Here is a 16,050-nt window from a genome sequence, read left to right on the forward strand (position 1 = left end):
AAATCAGTGTACTGCTCTGACAATTAATTAAAGAAAATAGCATATATTCTGCCTTACATAACTGTGCACCAGGCCTGATGGATGGTGCATTTCCATACACTCAAGAGGCTAAACACTAGGTTCTAGGCCAGCCTGGGCTACCTAGAAAGAGCCTGTCTCAAAAATCATTAATAATAACAATAGAACAATGATTCACCTCCACTTAATGAAGGATAAATTTTCTTGGCGTTCTGGGTATGAACCTAGCCTTTAACTACAGAGCCATCTCTCTAGCCTGTTTTCTTTACAATAGAGTACCCCCTACTAAATGTATAATAAATGATAGAATTAGAAAATAACCCCTGGCCGGGGGGAGGGGTGGTGGCAGCACACAACTTTAATCCCACACTCAGAAGGGAGAGGCAGGCTGATCTCTGTGAGGCCAGCCTGGTCTATAGAGAGAATTCCAGGGCAGCTAGTAACTTTTTTTTCCCTCCAGGATAGGGTTTCTCTGTGTAACAGCTTTGACTGTCCTGGAATTTACTCTGAAGACCAGCTTGGACTGGAATGCACAGAGATCCGCCTGCCTCAGCCTCCCAAATGCTGGGATTAAAGACGTGTGCCACCACCGCCCTACATGACAACTCTTTTTTTTGTTTTTGTTTTTTTGTTTTGTTTTTCGAGACAGGATTTCTCTGTAGTTTTGGAGCCTGTCCTGGAACTAGCTCTTGTAGACCAGGCTGGTCTCGAACTTACAGAGATCCGCCTGCCTCAGCCTCCCAAGTGCGCCACACCACCCTGCATGACAACTCTTATAAAGGAAATCATTTCATTAAGGTGGCGGCTTACAATGTCAGAGGTTTAATCCATTATCATCATGGCAGGGAGCACGGCGGTGTGCAGGCAGACATGGTGCTGGAGAAGCAGCTGAGAGTTCTGCATCTTGCAGGCACAGAAAGTCAACTGAGACACTGGGTAGTATTTTGAGCATAGAAAACCTCAAAGCCTGTCCCCACAGTGACACACTTCCTCCAACAAGGCCATATTCACTCCAACAAAACCATATCACCTAATAGTGCCACTGCCTATGAGCTTATGAGGGCTAATTATATTCAAATTACTACATTCTACTAGCTGGTCCCCATAAGCTTTCAACAATATTATAATGTAAAATTCATTTAGTCCAATTTCAAAAGTCCCCATAGTCTATCACAGTCTCAACACTTTAAAAATCTAAAGTTCAAAGTCTCTCATGAAATTCATGCAATCTCTTAACTATAATCTTCTATAAAATCAAAATCAAAAACCAAATCACATACACCCAGCATATAATGGCATCTCTAACACCTTGGGGGTCTCCAAAGCAATCCAGGCTTCAACTTCACAGCTTCATGAAATGGCCTTGCTGGGCTTCCATTCAGGGAGCACACTGACACATGCCTGGTCTCAGTGGCTTTCCTTCATGTGGAGGCAAATTCCATAACCCAATTCTTTTATCCTTAACTCTAAAGCCAGACCCTGTGGCCAAAGCTATCAACTTCTGGTGCTTGCTGGGGCTGAAACATGCCCCCCTTGTTCAATTACAACTTCACCAGATATCTGTCTTTCACTGCTCAAGCTTGGCTGTCCTGAAACTGGATCTCTAGATCAGGACGGTTTTGAACTCAGAGATCCGAAAGCTTCTGCCTTCGAAGTCCTGGGATTAAAGGTGTGCACCATCACCCACCTGGCTCTAAGATGCTCTTTAACTCCTTTTCACAAGTTGAAAACTTAGCTGGGGGGATCTTGTCCTGAGTCCACCATTCTTTTTATTCGTTTCCTAATCCATTTATCTACTTGAACACAAGACTTAGTTCCATTTCACTTCCTGTGTTCTTTTTGTCCTCAAAATTTACATTTTTGTAATCTACCCTGCTCAACTTGCTCCTTTCCAGTACAAATCTTCATCAGAGTCATCACTAATAACCACATGACAGAGTCCATTGTAGGCTGTTTTGAGATCCCTCTGCCAGTGGAATTAATCCAAAACTCTTCACTTTTGCACAGGCTGACTTTTTAGACAAGGGCAAAAGGGCAGCCACTTTCTTCACCAAAATATCACGACTATGATCTCTAGGCAACTGCTAACAGCATTAAGATGTTGTTATTCACCGAGACACCCAGCGGGGCTATCCATTGTCCAGGCATATGGGACTGTGGTTATTGGGCATACTTTGTCAACAAAAACTATTCTGAAAGGTCTGTATAGTACTGTACTCTGGGAAGGAGCACCACCTGGTGGCCACACGGAAGCAAACTCTGTTTCATTGCAGTAGTAGGTGTGAGGGGCATTTATTTCCCTAAGGGAGGCAGAGACCTTGCCTAGTCATCAGTGTGTGTGTGTGGGGGGGGGGCTTTTGGAGGAACTTGTTGGTTTTAAACATGGGATGAACCTTCTTTCATCCTTCCTTGGTTCTGTTGGGTTCCTTGTAAAGGTGGGAAGAGATGGTCTGGGGCCAGTCAAAGGAAAAGACAGGAGGCTGGCTTTTCACTGACGCTGGGGAAAAAGCAAATGTAGTCTAAACATAAATGGCCCAAGGCCAAACAAAGGGATAGTAGCAAGTCTTGGGTTAAAAAATTATGACTTGAGATATATGCAAGAAATACAATGAGAAGTCAGGAATTATGATGGTAGGCATAAGTGGGAGAGGTGCACACACATGCACACACATGCACATACACACACACATACACACACATACACACGCATACACACACACATACACACACACGAGTTGGCTGGGAGGTGGCTAACTGGGTAAAGTGTCTGCTGTGTAGGCATAAGGATCTTAGTTCAGATCCCCAGCACCCACAAAAGCTGGGTGTGGTGGTGCCTGGCTGTGACTGTGGTGCTGTTGGGGTCATGGTGGAGACAGATGGGACCCAGGGAATTGATGAGCTCCAGCTGCAGTGAGAGACCCTGTCTCTAAAAATGAGGTAGAGACCGACTTAGGAAGATACCTGCTATAGATCTCTGGACTCCAGGAGAGCAGTGCCTCCAGACATATAGGGATACACCCATATGAACACCATATACATATGAAAGGGGTGAGTTCTGTCTTTTGGGTGTGAGGTACAGTTCACATGAATGTCGGAGCACAGATCTAGAGGAAACGACCCTGGAGACTGAACAGCATCACCACCGTGTGTCTTTTTACAGCATGTATATAACGACTCAGCAACCAGTTAGTAACTCTTCAAGCTCTTGATCCTAGATGACAGGATTTCAGAGCATGGCCACGGTAGAACTGAGACAAGCAGCTAGATGCGGTGGTACAGGCCTGTACTCCAAGCACTCTAGAGGCAGGGGAAGGAGATTTCTTCAAGTTACAAATATTAAAATAGGGAAGACAGGCAAACCCCCCTTTTTGGGACATCAGCCTAAGCTGGTCAACTTCAGTTTAAGCCAAAGCGAGACAATGGTGGTTAAGGAAAACTGTAGCATGAAGAGGAGCAAGGTTTTATGGAGTCGTGGTTGAGGGGGAGACTAAAGTTAGGTAATTGTCCATTAGTCATAAGCATGATTTCAAAAGATGTTCTTTTTGTGAGCAACCACGGGCCTTGAGGTTTCCAGGGTGACAGGCAGGCAGAGATTAACCAGAGGAACTGCTGAGTCTTTCTTGACATCATCATCTTGCAAAAGTATCTTAGCCTCATGGTGTGGTTTGGACCATACAGTAAGGCTGAAGGAGAAGTCTTGAGGTTCAGAGAAGGGCAGGCTGGGGCGGAAGAAACACACATCTGCTCCAGAGGGCAGGAGGCCAAGTTCACACACATATGATCTTCAACAAAACATTTCCCAAATCACCAACAACTTGAGTTGGGTCTGACTCTCACACAATATGGAGACGGCGAAGTAACCCTTTCACGCCATTTAAGTCACCCCCTAAGTGGCTTACTTTGGTAGAATCACGGCTTTTAGCATAAGTTGCCTAGGCGATAGTTCTCAAAATCTGGTTGTCAAAGCTAGCAGGAAACTAACGAAGTGCCTTTCAGCTGTGTGGCCACCAGAATGAACCATTTTTAAGCTAATCAGGAGTCACTGAAGCTGGAGGGGTTTGGAGACATTCGTTAGTCTGGTTTCCTTGACAGTTCCTCTTTGATTTTGTCATTGGTGTGGCCATCTTGAACCCCACTAGTTTTTACTTAAGTCATAAGGGTTCCTGTTCTATAAGCATTGTGGACTTACATGGTGTTGATAGCATGTTTTAGTGGGTGTTTGCTCCCCACCCCCATTTGTGGTGGTCCTGACCTGTTGCGAATGTATCTTTGAGTCATTATAAGAAATCCAAAATAGTGTCAGCTGAAGGAATGTCAGGACAGATGGCACATCTGTGGATTCTTGCACTCTGTATTCTGTTACTAGAAATTTCCTTAGAATTTGGTTTCTACCCTTTTTATTAAACCTTCCTTTTGCTTTAAAAAAACATAGACATTGAGATTTTTGGATTTTGGCTTCAGGATTTCAGCATTATACTCTTTTGGAAGGGATTTGGCTCTTTTGGGACTTCAACATTTGGGATGATGGCATTAGGGCCTGTGTCTCTGGAGATTATGAACAATGCCAGGTACAAGTCATTTTCACTTAGGTTCCTGCCTGGGTAAGATTTGTGACATGAAAGAAAAAGAAATAGAGATGAAAATGCCATAATGAAACCCATTACTTTGTATGTTAACCTAAAACATTAATTTTGGGGGAAAAAAACCAAGACAAAACAGAAGAGGACACAGCTAAGATCTATTCATGAGAGATTTTAAATCCAAGCATGTGGACTTGACTAGCCTGCCCCTCAGGGTAACAGGATAGACCACCTCGCTGGAGGAACACCTCAGGACTCCTTTTTCTCAGCTAACATGGTTCACTTGTTTTCAACCATACTGAACTAGGCTTTTTGAATTTTAAAGGTATCCACAACACAACCCAGGTCTCCTCCACCTGAGCACAGGCACTCAGCACTTCTCCTGAGTGAACAAGTCTCTCTGCCTGAAAGCATCCTCCCGAATTCCTCTTACCCCAAGCCCATCCTTTTGTGTGTGTGTGTGTGTGTGTGTGTGTGTGTGTGTGCACGCGCACAGGGAGTGGAAGAAAACACTGGAAACTATGCAGCCACCAGCCTTCTGTTTCCTTTGACAGTATTTTTTAACCAAATAAAGGCCTAAACCCAAATCCTATCCGTTGCAGAGGAAGACTGTCTTAAATTCTATATATAATCGCTCTGAAAACATTTGATAGCCATAGCTTATTAGACTATAAGGCCAGAAGGGGAAACAGTGGTTTTATTTTGTTGTTGTTTTTGAAACAGTGGTTTTTGAAGTCACAGAAGACACAAAACGTGCAGGGTACAGGCGGGATTTAGGAAACATGAACTTCGCGTTCTAATCCCGATGCTTATTCGTTAACTTGCACCTGGAGTCAGTAGTACCAAACCCACGGGTAACAAAGATGAACACATGCAAATCTGCGACATGATTTTAAGTTCAACATTCCTGCTGCTGGGCATCTCGTGGGTGTTCGAGACACTTGGCTGCGGTCCTGACTCCAGCCCGGAGAAAGCCCCAGGGAAGGTCATTCCGGGCACAAGTAACTGGGTCATAGGGGCCGTGGTTACACCAAGGTTCTGACCAGCAGCAGGGCCGTGGCTTCCCGGAGAACGATCTCCGGGACTTCCAAGGGGCGCGCGTGGAAGAGGAGGGGAGGCGCCACAGCCCAGAGTCCAGGTTGGGCGGGGCGGACCGAGAGGGGGCGGGGCCGGGGCTGAGGATGGGGACGTAGTCACACCGGGGGCGGGGCCCTGACATACTCGCGGACCCTACCAACTTAGCGCGGGGGAGGAGCGGCCTTCTCCGGGCGCCGTTTAGTCACGGTGCGGGCGCCCGCGCCGCCGTCCTCCCCTCCGCGGATGGGCTCGGCCGGCAGGGTCACCGCCGCGCGCTGTCCTTGCGGACGCGTTGCGGACGCCGCAGAGCGGACTCGCGCTTGAGAGCGAACGGCCGTGTTCCGTGGAGATCGGCGGCCTAGGGCGTCTCAGTATGTTGTGTCGGGCGGTGTGCAGGTGAGCGGCGGGGCCCGGGGCCGCGGCATCTCCCGTGGGGGGATCTCGGGGTGGCGAGCGTGGCTGGTTCGCGCTGTGGGTGGCGTGACGCGGCGTCCTCTGTGTCCCTTTCAGCGCGGGCCGGAGGCTGTCCCCGGCGGCCAGTACCGCGGGCTCCCGGCACAAGCACAGCCTCCCCGACCTGCCTTACGACTATGGCGCGCTGGAGCCGCACATCAACGCGCAGATCATGCAGCTGCACCACAGCAAGCACCACGCGACCTACGTGAACAATCTGAACGCCACAGAGGAGAAGTACCACGAGGCCCTGGCCAAGGGTAGGTGCGAGGCCCCTGCACGAGAGACACGCCGGGTGGGCACCGCTTGCCACCGGCTCCCCCTTTCCCAGACGGTTGTCGGTTTTGATGCAGGAGAGTGTCTGCGTTGGTTTGCACAAACGTCCTTTACTATTCTGGAAAACGCAGCACCTCCCGAAAGTACCTGCTACACTTGACTGTTCTGAGTTCGTCTTTGACACCCGTGTTGCTGGCTAACATTGGTAAATTGGAAGTCGTTTACAGACTGTTCCCGGACGCCACTGCTTTTTGCATAATGAATATTTATTATTTTCGTTTTGCATTTGGATATTTAAAATCTGCGGTTGTTGTTATATAACGTGGCTTTGGGAAAGTTTGCTTTTTTCAGGTAGCCTTGGCGGCCATTTGCAGAAGGGCTGAGAGTGCCCAGGCTGGGTTAGCCAGGTGCCCTTGAGGGGCAGGATGGCTGGTGCTAGGAGTGGCTGGGGTTTTGCTGGGAGCGCGGTCCACGGGTGGCCTGGCAGCAGGTGAGGGAGAGGGTCTGAAGTGCGTGGCATCAGGAGTCTGCAGCCCACGTCGTGATTATTGTCATTATTTTGGACAACAGTAGGATTGTTCAGTCTGGGGCTTGGGCTCCTGACCCCTGAGAAACGCCCGCAGACTCCCATTTCACACCTTTTACTAGATGGACAACTACAATACAACACAGGAGTTAGCACTTCGCAGGCGCACCGGCCAGCACCGGCTAGTCATGGTTCTTTTCTTGATTTAACTTTGGGGTCAAAGGTCACAAGAAAAATATATCTATTTTGTGATAAACAGTATCTGTCACTAAGTGGAAAAATAGTTAAGTTAATTTATCTATGTTTTTAAGCCATAACGTGTGGACTTTTGTGTTTGCACCTCGGATGATGTTTATGGGAACACCGTGGTAGAAAAAAACTTGTCTGTGCATGTGTGGATGTATACTTGACACATCGGGCTGGCAGGGGGCAGAGGAGAACTTTTGGGAGTTGATTCTCCACTGTGGTATCCAAGAACTGAACTCAGACTGTCAGCTCAGGTCGGGTTGTCAGGTTTTCCAGGCAAGAGCTTTTTGTTTGTTTGTTTTCCACCTGTTGAGCCTCCCACAACACCTGGGAATATTGTTTTAATGGCTAGTCAAAGTAGTATGCCGTCTCTTTAGTCCGTTAGTAGTTTTTCAGGGAAAATGATTGGTAGTCATGTCTCTAGATTAGCTGCATTGCTTGAAGAACTGCAGAGTAAAATTTACTTTTTCTTAAATGTACTTTATTGACTCAGATCTGGGAAATTGGTTGAGTCAAGTGTCAGTGACAGCTGGCTGGCTAGGGGCATCTAGTGGAGAAGTGTGGTATTTCAGCATGACTGTGTTTGCGGGAAATGGCCAACCCAAGAGAAGAAAATTACCACATTCTGGAAGATTTACTTGCAATAAGTAAGTCACATGAGCCTTGACTCCGGGAAGAGACTCTGATTTAGGAACTAGCAGGTGGGGAAGGATGAGGTCATGGCGAAGCGGGAATATCCCAGCTGGGAAAGTATTTCCTTCAAGGCGACATCTGATACCTGAAACTTTCCTGAGTGTTGTAAAATCATCTTAAATTTAATACTCTTTTTCTGTGTGTGTAGCCAGAGCTTTGTTTGTTTAGTGAGTGCTGCTGTAATGCCTGACTGTAATACTCTATTGCAGGCTTAGACAGGAAGTTTTGGTTTTTTTTTTCTCTCCGAGACAGGGTTTCTCTGTTTAGCCTTAGCTGTCCTGGAACTTGTTCTCTGGACCAGGCTGGCCTCAAACTCAGAGCTCTGCCTGGAGAGGAAGAATTTTTTTTTTGGTTTTTTCGAGACAGGGTTTCTCTGTAGCTCTGTAGCTTTGGAGCCTGTCCTGGAACTAGCTCTGTAGACCAGGCTGGTCTCGAACTCACAGAGATCCGCCTGCCTCTGCCTCCCGAGTGCTGGAAGTAAAGGCATGCGCCACCACCGCCCGGCCTGAGAGGAAGAATTTCTAATAGGTGTCTGTGCTTTGTATTTCAGGAGATGTTACAACTCAGGTTGCTCTTCAGCCTGCACTGAAGTTCAATGGTGGGGGCCATATCAATCACAGCATCTTCTGGACAAACCTGAGCCCCAATGGTGGTGGAGAACCCAAAGGTTGGTAGATGCTGCTACAGCTTTATATTTGGTGTACAGCAGGACTGATGGTTGGTTTTGTTTTGTCCTCTTAATTTTTTTTTTCCAAGACAGAGTTTCTCTGTGGAACTAGTTTTTATAGACCAGGCTGGCCTTGAACTCACAGAGATCCGCCTACCTCTGCTTCCTGAGTGCTGGGATTAAAGGCGTGCGCCACCACCGCCCGGCTTTCCACTGGAGATTTTACTGTACTTGATTCACCTGTGTGGTTCAGGGGTCATGGCGGGGATGCTCTCAGAATTGTGTCAAGTGCTTGGAGCAGTGCTTTTGTTTATCATTCCTGATAGAAAAGTTACTTGTCCCAGAAAAACAAGCTTCCGGTGAAAACACCAAGAAGAAGCACATGGACAATGAAGGATGTGCACAGTCTGCTTGTCTTTAAACAAACAAATCCTCTGCTCTTTAGCCACTCCATACATTAGATAGATAATTCCACCATCTTATCCTGGCTGGTGCGGCTCTTCTGGCGTCCTCTGGGGCGTGTGGAGGCTCAGGTGTTTTTAGTTGTCTTCTCATTACGGGAGGACCTCCCTGATTTCTTCTCCTTCTAGAAGAAATAGGCTCTAAGTGTCTGGTTTTGTTGGTTTTCCCCAACCCTCATCTCTGTGGCGGTGGTGTTGGGGATTGAACCCTGGTTTTCCACGTGCTAGGTCAACCTGCTACTGGGGTACATTCCCAGGCCCCTGTTGTTCAAAGCTGTTTTTTTAACCATTGCTAAAAAAGGCAGCCTGTCTTACTCATTTACTCAGAAGCTCATGTACTCACCCATAAGTGACTGTGACTTGATACTTGTGAGGTTTTGGCCGTGACCAGGACATAAAGTGTGTCGGAGTCAGTCAGCGGAGCCGGTGTTTCAGGATATAAAGTGTGTTGGAGTCAGTCAGCGGAGCCGGTGTTTCAGGATATAAAGTGTGTTGGAGTCAGTCAGCAGGGCCGGTGTTTCAGGATATAAAGTGTGTCGGAGTCAGTCAGCGGGGCCAGTGTTTCTGTTGCACAGTTTGTACCACTTGCTGCATTAGCTGTGTTTGTAGAAGATAATTATGTTTTGGTCACTAGAATGGGAGAGGTGAGATGTTGGACCCATTTGATTCAGCGATATACTTATTGCAGAATTAATTCTGTATTGTTGCAGAATAAAAGATTGAACTAGGGATATGGTACTACATGCCTGCAATCCCAGCATTTGTGAGGTGGAAGCAGGAGGATTTGAGGCCAGGTTGTGTGTGTGTGTGTGTGTGTGTGTGTGTGTGTGAGAGAGAGAGAGAGAGAGAGAGAGAGAGAGAGAGAGAGAGAGAGAGATTGTCTTTTCCTCTCACCACCTCCTCTCTTTCTCTCTTTCCCTTACTTTGTTGGGTTAAATCTAGGGCTTCACGAATGCCAATCTGGTCTGTTCACTGAGCTGTGCTCCAGCCCTCTTTAGTGCACCGTTAGCTCAATGACAAAAGAGCGACAAACGCTTCTGAGACATAGTATGGTAAAGATGGGGAGATGTTGGTGAGCACTGGAGAGCAGCAGTAACTTTCAGTCTCTAAGTGGGGACGCCCAAGTCGAATCTATTAAATGGGAAAACCAAAGGAAGCCAGTGGAGAACGTTATTTCTCTCCTGGTGAAATAGCCCAGGGACTGAAGAAATCCCTAACTGCATTCATCAGCCTTCATTAAAAATGTGTCGAATGGAAACTCAGTTTAGTGTCTGGCGCCGGGAGCAGGAACTTGGCGTTACATAGGCTTTCTGGGTTGTCTGTGTCTTCAATTGAGTCGTCCAGTTGGTTCTTGGACAGGAATATTTTAGTGTTAGGAATGTAGCATTTTATTGTAGTTTTTGAAGTCTTTTTCTGTCCCCTCTCCCCCTCAGGAGAGTTGCTGGAGGCTATCAAACGTGACTTTGGGTCTTTCCAGAAGTTTAAGGAGAAGCTGACTGCTGTATCTGTTGGAGTTCAAGGTTCAGGCTGGGGCTGGCTTGGCTTTAATAAAGAGCAAGGTCGCTTACAGATTGCTGCCTGCTCTAATCAGGACCCACTGCAGGGAACCACAGGTAAGCTTTGAAACTCATCTTTTCGTTTTGGAGGTACTAGAGAGTACATTAACCTAGAAATAAGGTAAATTAGCAGAGTTTAAACTTATGGATGTGTAATAATTTGAGCAAATGTTAGTAGATTATACCAGAGTCTTCACAATAAACTGATACTTGGTAAAATAAGCACATGTGATTTTTGCAGGCTCCTTAATAAGAATGTTTTAATCGTAAGTCCTGCTTCATCCTGTAGAAAATTAGGGTCAGTTTTCATTTTAATATACACAACAGTAAAAGCCTAAGTTAGATAAGCAATAAGAAGGAAGAAAGACGTAGAAGCTGAGCCTGCCTTGGTAGGATCTTCTGCTCCCCTCTGGTGAGTGTTGTGGTTAAGCTAGGACAGAACTCGGGACCTTTCTGCAGGGTTTCAGGGTACGAAACACCAGCTCAGCAACCCTTCCTTCTTCCCTGGGCCTGACTGAACTAGACGTCTGTTGTAAACATCACTGAGGAGCGAAGAAGTGGAGAGCCACAGTGTGTAGCAGTAGGCTGTGGCTCCATCTCTGATGTGATGTCAAACAGTCGCTCTTTGCTCCTCCTCTCACCTCTGCCCATGTCACTCACGTCTCGACATACACTCAGTTTTGAGGAACATGAATGGTTCTTTTTTTTTTTTTTAAATTTATTTATTTATTATGTGTACAACATTCTGCTTCCCACACACCAGAAGAGGGCACCAGATCTCATTACAGATGGTTGTGAGCCATCATGTGGTTGCTGGGAATTGAACTCAGGACCTCTGGAAGAGCAGTCAGTGCTCTTAACCTCTGAGCCATCTCTCCAGCCCCAATGAATGGTTCTTTGGGGAGGTGAGATGCCACAGAATCTGATAACATGGAAAACTTGGGTACAGTAAGTTCTTCAGAGTCCGTCTGCTGCTCGGTCGCCTCGCTGAGAGGTTGTGGTTCCTGCAGTCCTCTGCACACAGAAAGTGCGTTAGAATGAAAAGTTATTAAAATATTGTTATTCCACTCGGGAGGCAGAGGCAGGTGGATCTCTGTGAGTTCGAGGCCAGCCTGGTCTAGAAGAACTAGTTCCAGGACAGGAACCAAAAAGCTACGGAGAAACCCTGTCTCGAAAATCCAAAAAAAAAAAAAAAAATATTGCTATTCTATTAGTAGCAGGTTACGTTCCTCATAACTGATCTGGATAAACTGGCTGTGATGTTTTCATAGAGAGCCTTGAGTCTGGCTTTGCTGTTTAAGCTGGGCTGGCCTACTTGATACCCCCTTGCCTCAGCCTCCCATGGGTTGGGGACACAGACCTGTGTCACTGTATCTGGCTTGAGGATTTAAAAATATATATATTTAAATCCTTTATATATGTTCTTCATTCATACCATTTAACTTCTGAAGGTAGCTATCATTTTCTTTGGTCCTGTTTAGTTTCTTGGTAATCTATTCTTTTAGTGGCTCATTTAGAAACCTAAAATTAGCCTTGGAGAGTAGAACAGGCTTCTTAGGCGTCTCCCCTCCAACCCCCTGGTGCTCAGAACTTGGAAGGGAAGCTTAGGGCCTCAGCCTCCCCTAGGCAGCCTACCTCACTGTGTTTCTTGACTGACGTTGGGAGGAAGGCCGGGGCTCAACATTAGGTGATTCCGTTGCTATTTTTAAGAGGAGGTCTGACTTTCTGGGAGCCTCTTACACATTATATTTTCTTCAAAAATAAAAATGTAAAATGTTTTTGTAAGAATAGTCATCCTTACGCAAATTTTCTGTGATATGAGAAACAAGTGGATGATGCTGTCTGAAAGAGTAATTTTCCCTTCTTCTTGATAGGCCTCGTTCCACTGCTGGGGATTGATGTGTGGGAGCATGCCTATTACCTTCAGTATAAGAATGTCAGACCCGATTATCTGAAAGCTATTTGGAATGTCATCAACTGGCAGAATGTCGCTGAAAGATACGCAGCCTGCAAGAAGTAAAGCCTTGTCACCTTACTGAGTGTGTTAGGCCCTCGATGGCTATTTTTGTAGTAGTATAGAATAAATACTGCAGTAACTATGACTGCTTTATTGTAACATTTATTGATGTCTATCCACATATTTGATGAACATGTTATGACAATTTCTTATTTTTAATTAAATTTATTATTAGGCAACTGTTTGAGAACAGTATATACTCTGTATGAATTACTCTTGATTGACATTTGCATTAAAGCCTTGTTGCTAGGATGCTATAACTGTCATTATAAGACCATCAGAAATATTCCTTCTCTATGTTTTTGGGGCCCGTGGGAGAGTCTGGAATCCTGTTCTACTGCACTTAGAAAAAAAATACTGAGTTTTTTTTTCTTTTTTTCCCTGAGTTGTTAATAAAACAGAGAACTGAATAGTTCCCTTTCCTATTAAAAATTCCTCATTTTGGTAAGTAATCCTCTGTTTAGAGGATGTCACATAGTGGTCTTTATTTATAGTCACAGTTTCCCATTCATTTGAAATCTGTAACTTGAGGCTAAGGATATAGTTCAGTGGTAGAGCTTTGTCTGAGCGTGCAAGGCCCTGGGCCTACCTCGGTACTGAAAACAGTCATCGGATCCCATAGCTTGGTTGTCGACTGAGAACTGTTACCATGAGAGGAAGTGATTGTACCTCTGGGGCTTTCTACAGGCAGAGATGCAAAGGCAATGTTGTCTTTAAAACCAACTGTGTGGTGTATGGAAGTGCTCGAGATGGACAAATTAGGGCCTACCTGATGATGTCAGCCATGGGGACTAGGCCACAGTGCATTCTGGGAAGCCATTCAGTCCCGTTAATTGTATATCTCAGAACTATACCCTGGGCCAGATGGCGCCTTTCTGAGTGTCTCCCTGAGAGTATTAGCTTTTCAGAGATATTTATTCTCATTTCTTCTGTAGGTTGTTTCAATAATTTGTAGCCACCAGAGGGGCTTTATATTGTTTTTCATAAAGGGAAGACCTTTTCATGACAAGGTGACAGTATTTCTGATTGCATTCCTGTGCAGCGTTTGCACATGGAGTTGTGTGCTGTGCTGATGACACAGGGACCCTTTGTGAATTTTCTTTTCACATTTTGTTTCACCATCTTTGAAATTATCTTGGTGACTGTGTAATATTTTATCATTTGGACCTGTCATTTAGAGTTCTATTACTAAATAGTGTTTACTTGTTGTTTATTATCAAAAAGACTGAGGCCAGCAGCCCCATGCATGCAGATTTTACTTATTGGAGTATTTTTCCCCTAAGGTTTATTTTGTTTTTAGCTATGTATGATTGGGTAATTGTGTTCACATGAGTGCAGGTGCCCATGGAGTCTAGAAGAGATGGTTGGATCCCTTGAGCCAGAGCAGTTACAGGTGACCTGGAGTCACTTGATGTGGTTGCTGGGACTTGAACTAGGATCCTTTACAAGAGCAATAAGGACTTACCCACCGAGCCATCTCTCTGGCCCCTGGAAGTTTTTTTTTCCAAGTTTTTTAATTCTCCCCTCAAATATATTTTCCTTAAGTGGAAAAATGGAGTAACTTAGCAGTTTCAATATTGAAGACTGAAGTTAAAAAAAATACTTAAATTCATAGCACTTTTTAAGAATTTGCTGTAGAGGCCAGTCAGGTGTTTGATGTCAGTGCTGACCCATTCCTGATGGCTCTTTGTGTATGTTTCTGCGTGTGCATGGAAGGACTTAGAAGACTGAGTAGCATCTATTGTGTGGGGCAGTGGCAAGACCGAGCAACGAGAGTCACGTGGTTGCCACTCACCTTCATTCATGAGGCTGTGAACGCTTACGCAGACATTTTGGGAAAGTAAACTTTGATACAGTGACTTGAATACAAGTCTGTCGGGTTAGAGTTGATCTTGAACTAACAGATTTACAGAAACTACTGACTTATACAACTTTGACTCCTGCTAAGCTTTCAGATTAAAAACAAAATTCAATGTTGAAATTTCTATGAGGCTCTATTTTTCTGAGACTTTCTGTTGGTGAGAATGGCGAGTTACACTGCATCCACTAAAAGTCTTCTCCCCGATGCATAGATTATAAGAGACCAAGAGAATTTTAAACTAAAGACATAAATCTTCCAGTGTAAAATGAGGCTTAGATGATTTAGCTCTGTCTTTTTAAAAGTAGAGACAAGTAAATTGACATTTCTTCTGAAAGAAATACCTGAAATGCGCCAGGTGGTGGTGGCTTGTACCTTTAGTCCCAGCTCTTGGGAGGCAGAGGCAAGTGGCTCTCTGAGTTTGAGGCCAGCCAGGTCTACAGAGCAAGTTCAAGGATGGCCAGGGATACACAGAAAAACCCTGCCTTGAAAAACCAAACCCCCCCCCCCAAACAAAACAAAAACCAAAAACCGAAATGGAATATACGAAATGCATATTGTTTGTCCCGTGCAGGGCTAGATCAGCTGTGCGTGCTCCAGCCAAGGTTGGACTTGACCGACATTAGCATAGTTAGCCCTGGAGGGAAGCAAGGAAGCCAAATAAGTATTCCTTTAAGGTGGCACCTGCTGCCGGAACTGTTGTACATTAAATAACCTTGGGGTTCAGAAATTGCCTTATTGCACCCGAAATTCTTGGTCTAAAGTGAGATCTGAATTTCTGTTGAGCATCTTTATAAGAAAGTATCAAAGCCATATAATAGGACTTATTCGTGCTGTGTGTGAGTCATATCTAAAACAGTATAAACACTGGCTTTTTTTCCTGTTGTAATTTCAGTTAAACTATTAGGAAAGTCGTTAGGTAAATTTTTAAGCAGATTATAGCAAAGCGCTAGCCTACTGATCCCAGTGTGCTAACACCTGTCTTTTGAACATCATATCAGGTACCTGCTGAAAAGCCTGTAAGGCCCTGGGTAGTTTCCATTTAATTATTGATCAAAGATGCCTTTATTTTCCTATTGTAAGTGCAAAGTGTTTTTGATTATTAATAAAAAAATCTGTCAAATATTATCAATAGGTTTGTCTGGTGTGTATGTGTCAGTGTTAGTAATCCTGTCATGCTGTCATTTCTGTTGCTTTCTGAAAGAGGATTAATAAATAACAGGCAGTTGAAATTTTATTCTTAAAACCCAGAAGTCATGTAAATTCTTTAATAATACATTTAATTATGTAATGGAGAGTGAACAGTATTAGGGGTATAGGAGAAAACTGTTCATCCTGCTCCTAAATCCCTCTGTACTTTCTGGTACCAGAGTCTCCAGGGTAACCAGCTGGGGGTTGTTTAGCTGGCTCTGTCTCTCAGGTGTGAGGCAGGTCCACAGGTTGAAGGCTTAGTTCTAACAGGACAGTTAGCAGAGTGGAGCTTGGCTGCAGCCAACCATCTGTAAATTGGATGTAATGGTAAATTTGGAGTGTCCACTTGATTGGATTGTGAAATGCCTAGACTGTATAAAGGAATATGGTGAGGTACACCTTTCTGTGAGGACGTTTTCAGAAAAGATTAA

General features: G+C 45.0%; 1 protein-coding gene across 1 annotated transcript; it reads left to right on the top strand.

Moving 5' to 3' along the window:
• The first annotated feature begins 5,926 nt into the window (after positions 1-5,926).
• On the top strand, positions 5,927-15,553 carry Sod2 (superoxide dismutase 2). The gene is made up of 5 exons (XM_005363390.3): positions 5,927-6,071; positions 6,186-6,388; positions 8,420-8,536; positions 10,431-10,610; positions 12,428-15,553. The coding sequence occupies exons 1-5, from the start codon at positions 6,049-6,051 to the stop codon at positions 12,571-12,573; spliced, it is 669 nt and encodes a 222-aa protein (XP_005363447.1). The 5' UTR covers positions 5,927-6,048; the 3' UTR covers positions 12,574-15,553.
• The last annotated feature ends 497 nt before the right edge of the window (positions 15,554-16,050 follow it).

Source organism: Microtus ochrogaster, linkage group LG9 (assembly GCF_000317375.1).
Source record: "Microtus ochrogaster isolate Prairie Vole_2 linkage group LG9, MicOch1.0, whole genome shotgun sequence".
NCBI lineage: Eukaryota > Metazoa > Chordata > Mammalia > Rodentia > Cricetidae > Microtus > Microtus ochrogaster.

What these genes read in the sequence shown, in the direction of transcription:
- Sod2 (XM_005363390.3), top strand. Translation starts at nt 6,049, where the DNA reads ATGTTGTGTCGGGCGGTGTGCAG. An exon ending in TTGTGTCGGGCGGTGTGCAG is followed by an intron (nt 6,072 to 6,185) that starts GTGAGCGGCGGG and finishes TGTCCCTTTCAG; the next exon opens with CGCGGGCCGGAGGCTGTCCC. An exon ending in CCACGAGGCCCTGGCCAAGG is followed by an intron (nt 6,389 to 8,419) that starts GTAGGTGCGAGG and finishes TTTGTATTTCAG; the next exon opens with GAGATGTTACAACTCAGGTT.